General features: G+C 50.5%; 1 protein-coding gene across 6 annotated transcripts in view; it reads left to right on the forward strand.

The window, feature by feature from the left end:
- Positions 1–3,991, forward strand: part of Bcl9 (BCL9 transcription coactivator) — an 86,007-nt gene extending 82,016 nt beyond the window's left edge. For 5 of the 6 annotated variants that reach the window (XM_013123810.3, XM_013123814.3, XM_005084227.4 and 2 more), the window contains 2 exons: positions 352–612; positions 1,591–3,991. In XM_013123810.3, the coding sequence (XP_012979264.1) occupies positions 352–612; positions 1,591–2,708 (1,379 nt within the window). In that variant the 3' untranslated portion in view covers positions 2,709–3,991. The remainder of the gene's footprint in view (positions 1–351; positions 613–1,590) is intronic. The other variant, XM_013123813.3, reaches the window with a different exon arrangement.
- Positions 3,992–6,000: the final 2,009 nt, after the last annotated feature.

A 6,000-nucleotide genomic window follows, 5' to 3' on the forward strand; every position in this document is an offset into this window, starting at 1 on the left:
CTGAGTCGAATTCTAAATTGCGATTGGTCAGGGGAAGAAATCCACTTCTTTCACACCCTTCCTGAAATAGTTGTCTGTAAGCTGTGTTTCCCCCAAGCTTGACTAATATTTCTGGCACTTTCCTGGCATGTTTGTCCTCACAACTGCTGCTCTGTCACCTCTCCATCATGCTGTGGTCTCCCTCTGCACACAGAGCTTGATTGGAAGACTGCTGATCCTCGTGGCTCTAACACTGCCCTGTTCATCCGTCTTGTTCTCAGCCTTGCTGGGTCATAGCTGTGGTGCCCAGCGCCTTTCAGGAAGCATCTAATGCCTTGTCTACTTATGCCTTATTCTCCTTTGTTCTCTTAGGAGGCCCCCCACCTCCTACAGCCAGCCAGCCTGCCTCTGTAAACATCCCAGGAAGTCTTCCCTCAAGCACACCTTACACCATGCCTCCAGAGCCAACCCTCTCCCAGAACCCACTCTCAATTATGATGTCGAGAATGTCCAAGTTTGCAATGCCCAGTTCCACTCCACTGTACCACGATGCCATCAAGACTGTGGCCAGCTCTGATGATGACTCCCCTCCAGCTCGTTCACCCAACTTGCCATCAATGAATAATATGCCAGGTAAGACCCGGAGCTGGGGCTGCTCCTGAGTAAAGCAGCAACTTCATAAAGTGTTCATTCAACACCTGAGCACCTACATGGGGGAAAGTTTAACAAGTAGAAAAATACGCCCTCTCAATTGCTGTAAAGCTGAAATGCCCTCCCAGAGGGATGATGCTGGGTCAGCGGGGTTGGTTCTGAGCTTGTGAGGAAGAGAGGTGGGTGTGGCCTGTTTTGTAGTGGTCTTGTGTAAGGGTGCATTTGGTTTGGGTTCTGCTGCAGCAGTACCGAAGAGCCTCTTTTTAACCTGTGACTGCACTGTCTTTCTTTTCCAAGTTGCTGGCAGTTTTCTGGGAAGGCAGCTTCAGATCCCAGTCCTAGCCTTTCGTCGTGTAACACCCCCCCCCTCCCGCTCATTCCTGCCAGCCTTGCTGATGGGAAGTGACCTGGAATGGTGACATATTGTTTATTCGTCAGTAATCTTAATTAACCAGGTTGGGACATGCTCTGTTAGTGTCACTAGCAACAGCACTACCATACTTGATTTTAATTCCATAGAGAACAAATGTATATCCCTGAGTCTGCCACAGTGTTCCTTGTCCATAAGTTACTGTTTCTTTAACAGTTAATAACCTGGGGCTTTAATACCATCTTGATGACAGTACAAAACACTACTAAACTCCAACTGAAAAAAAAAGAACTGCACTGTTTCCTTCAGTGAAGAAGACCGTGCTCATTTGAAAGTTAACTTAGATCTTCCCGGAGAGCATGTCTTCTGTGCTGTCCTTAGTCGTACAGTTAAAGGCTCGATAATGTGTTGTCTGTTCCCGGTACTGCTGTGTGCCTCCAAGAGTGTTACCAACTTTTTGGTGATGGGGATTATGTATTTTCCCAGCACAATGAACATTTGATACACAATTTTTTGTTAGTGTGATTTGTTCTAATTTTTAAGAGTTGCTGTTGGTTGAGTTGATTCTTTTGATATCTTTATTTTTCTAGGAATGGGCATTAATACACAGAATCCTCGAATTTCAGGTCCAAACCCCGTGGTTCCGATGCCAACCCTCAGCCCGATGGGAATGACCCAGCCACTTTCTCACTCCAATCAGATGCCCTCTCCTAATGCCATGGGACCCAGCATACCTCCTCATGGGGTCCCAATGGGGCCTGGCTTGATGTCACACAATCCTATCATGGGGCATGGATCCCAGGAGCCTCCAATGGTACCTCAAGGACGGATGGGCTTCCCCCAGGGCTTCCCTCCAGTACAATCCCCTCCTCAGCAGGTTCCATTCCCTCACAATGGCCCCACTGGGGGACAAGGCAACTTCCCTGGAGGGATAGGATTCCCAGGAGAAGGCCCACTTGGTCGCCCTAGCAACCTGCCCCAAAGTACAGCAGATGCAGCACTTTGCAAGCCTGGAGGCCCAGGGGCTCCTGACTCCTTCACTGTCCTGGGGAACAGCATGCCTTCGGTGTTTACAGACCCAGATCTGCAGGAGGTAATCCGACCTGGAGCCGCCGGAATACCTGAGTTTGATCTTTCCCGCATTATCCCTTCAGAGAAGCCCAGCCAGACACTGCAGTATTTCCCTCGAGGGGAAGTCCCCGGCCGCAAACAGCCGCAGGGTCCTGGACCTGGGTTTTCACACATGCAGGGGATGATGAGTGATCAAGCCCCTAGAATGGGACTAGCATTACCTGGCATGGGAGGCCCCGGGCCGGTAGGAACTCCAGACATTCCTCTTGGTACATCTCCATCCATGCCAGGCCACAACCCAATGAGACCACCAGCCTTTCTCCAGCAAGGCATGATGGGACCTCATCACCGGATGATGTCACCAGCACAATCTACAATGCCCGGCCAGGCAGCCCTGATGACCAATCCAGCTGCTGCTGTGGGCATGATTCCTGGCAAGGATCGGGGGCCCGCTGGGCTCTATACCCACCCGGGGCCTGTGGGTTCTCCAGGCATGATGATGTCCATGCAGGGCATGATGGGACCTCAACAGAACATCATGATCCCGCCACAGATGAGGCCCCGGGGCATGGCTGCAGATGTGGGCATGGGTGGATTTAGCCAAGGACCTGGCAACCCAGGAAACATGATGTTTTAAGCTGCTACAATTGGATGTGCCGATCCTTGTCATCATGAGATTCCAGGCCCTGCGAGCTGCTCTGATGGAGTTCCAGGAGTCCTCACTGTTGGTCATGCAATAGGAGAAGAGCGACCCGGGCTGCTGTCGGGGAAGAGGGAACCGAGAATGTATGGATTTACCGGAAAACAAATTATTCATTTAATCAACAGGTGTGTTTTTTTTAAGATTTATTTTTTAAAAATTATTTTTGTGGACTTGGGGATCCCACGATGGCACCTACTTTGGGGACTCTGTAGCTGTGCTTTGAGAATCGCCATCGTCACGTGTTGCACCATTCTCTTGTGTGTTTACGCCCTTTGAACTGGCTTCTCCCAGGATTCGTTTCTGTTTTTGACTTTTGATTTGGGCTTTTTTTTTCTCTCGTGTGTGTGTGTGTGTGTGTGTGTGTGTGTGTGTGTGTGTGTGTGTGTACGTACTGTACTATATTGTAAAAGGGATTTTAGCAGAGACTTCAGTCTTTGGGGCAAGAGGAGAACAGGAGTGCTGGGCTGTTTACTTTGGATGGGGAATCCATCTTCAGACCTTGGACTATTTTCTTTCAACTCCAGTGTATAGAAAAACCAAACTACGACCTCAGAGCAGAGTATTAATGAAAAGCACAAAAAAAGGAGCTAAGTTCAGTGAGGGGTGGGGGGAGGGGGGATATTTTCTTTTTAAAATACTGACGCTTGGGACATTGGTTTTTCAGTTCCCGTGCTCTCAGCGCGGCCTGTCTCCCGGTATACAAAGCCCCTCACGGTTCTCTCCTCCCCTGTGTCCCTCCAGTCCCTTCACCCTCACGGCTCTCCCCTCCTCTCCTGTGTCCCTCCAGTTCCTTGGTTAAGTGTGCCTCCTTCCCCGTGACCCCACTGGTGACCCTGGGCTTCCCTCTGTCCTCTTCCCCTTGGCAGCTGCAATACCCAGGTTCTCTGGGGGACACTGTAGGGAGGCCCGGCCTCAGCCTCCCAGGCCCTCTGGCCTCTTCCTCTTCGCCTCCCTCCCTGCTGTGCTCTTCCTCGCCCGCCCACCGTGTTTCTTGTTCTCCTTTTCTTAGGAACTCCCAAGTGAATTTTATTGATGTGGGAATGGAACCAATGCTAAAAGCTATCCAGGATTTCGTTTTTGTTTTAAATTTTGTGTTCCTTCCCTTTCCTCCCTCTTCCCATGCGTGAAACGTTCTGTGTAATCTTCATTAAATTTGGTACAAAACCACTTGCCAGAGCTGTGGTGTCAGAAAAATAAATATATTGTTTCTTACAAAACTGAACTGCTCTTTTGTGCATCCGGATTCCTGTGCCTTCCAGTAGCACACGCCGTGGTTGCCATGGGACCAGAGCCCTCATGTTGGGGAAGGAAGAAGGGGCCGCCTCAGAAGGAGACACCTTGCTGTCAACCACTGTTCCTTGTGGCAGTTTGTCCTGCTCTGTCCTCAGGAAATCCAGTCATAGCAGAAGAGCAACCTAGTCCTCACGGCTGACCTTTCCCTCTAGAGCAAGAGGTGGCCCTCACTAGGGTCCTGGACAAGAGCCAGCAAAACAGTGTAGATAAATTAGGAAGGCCAAGGTTTATCTTAGTTATTTAAATAAGTTCTGAGCCCTTGCTGGATCTTCCTGGGGTAAAATATCACCACACCTACACACCCTGCATTTTGACTATCCACAAGGTTGGTTGTGTGGTCTCTTCTGCCCAGCCTCCTCTGCAGCCTGCCCCTGGCCGCTTCTGCGGGCTGTACGAAGTCTATGCAGAGTTTGTAAAGAACGTTCCCGGTGTTCCAGCTGCTCCTGAGACAGGCCATCAGGGTTCTCTCCCAGCGTTGGGACACTGGACACTGGTGGAGGTGGGGGGGCTTTGGGATTTGCTTCCCTGGGATACAGGGGTCACCGCTCGATTGTTGGGTGTTGAATTTGGCCCGGTACCGTCTGGGGGCAGTGGAGTGGAGTTGGCAGGACTGCCCACGGAAGGAATCAGCTTGTTTTCTACCTCAGGACTGTCCACTTCCTGCCATGAGACCTGACATGGGTGTGTATCCTGCAAGCTACACTTGGAACTCACTGTCGTATTGCTGTACAGTTGACTTTGTTCAGGTGTGTGTATTTCCTTTGAGCTGGAAGCACCTGGAGTTCAGTGAGAGTGTGGGTGGTGTGTGTATGCGTGTGTTCTTAGGTGACAGAAGCCGAGCCAGGAGCAGCAGGGGTAGAGTTAGCTGCAGACAGACCTGTACAAATGAGACGGCCAACAGCGTTTCAGTCTGTTGGCCGTCAATGCTGCTCTGACGAGAGCTTCTGAGCGCTGCTTTCATCTCCAGCCGTAGTGTCTGTGCTCGGTAACACAGGAGCCCCAAACAGACAAAAATGTGGATGTGAACACTGCGGTGTCCACGCTGCCGGTCCCCTGGTCTCCTCAGGGTGTGCTTTCTTTTGGGTTTGAAGAGGACCTATGAAATCTGTCCTGGTCATCTCTACAGATGGGGCAGCTGAACCCGCAAGTTTAAGAAGTGACCTGACCTGATGTACTCCGTTGATGTTGGGTAATGCATTTTATGTTGTAGAGAACGTGAGGCTAGGAGAAGGAATGATTAGTGAATGAGATGGCTCTGCCCTGGGTTACATAGTGGAGCACGGGGCAATAAGCACGGGGACCGTGAGCTGAAACCCCCAAGAGACACCGGTCAGCTAGTCTGGCTGGAGCGGTTGCAGTCCTTAGCATAGTCTAGTATTGCAGTCACTAGTGGAATTTGGCCCCGTGGCTACTCTCCCAAGCAGGAGGTTGCTCTGAAAGCAGATGTTCACTTGGAGGGGCAGCAAGAGACGGGTCTCCAGGTGGGGAGGCAGCCACTGCCTGCTGGGGGACGGTGGATGTGGTGTTCCTCTCTTGCGCCCCCTTCTGGAGAGGTTGGAGTGGTGCAGGTCGGGTTTCCCATTTCAGATGCTGAGCTCTTTATAAAGACTTGTAAATCTTCGTACTTACTCATCAGCATCCCCGCCACACCCCATCATAGCTGTCTTTGATAAGCCAAGTTTAGGTGGGGTTAGGTGTGAGTTCTAACTTTGTAGGATTATTGTAAAACCACACTTTTGAGAAATTACATGTGGCAAAGATTGATAGTGATGTCGTAAAGGCCCAACCGGTTCTCCACCCGAACAGTTTGGGTTTTAATGGAGAAAATGAAATCATAGCTTATTTCAGGACTAAGGGTGTGGGGTGGGTCATAGCAGTTTTGAGGGGCTGATAAGGAGTATGTATCATTTTCTCTAAAGCAATGTGATATCAA

Source organism: Mesocricetus auratus, unplaced genomic scaffold (assembly GCF_017639785.1).
Source record: "Mesocricetus auratus isolate SY011 unplaced genomic scaffold, BCM_Maur_2.0 Super-Scaffold_100009, whole genome shotgun sequence".
Lineage (NCBI taxonomy): Eukaryota > Metazoa > Chordata > Mammalia > Rodentia > Cricetidae > Mesocricetus > Mesocricetus auratus.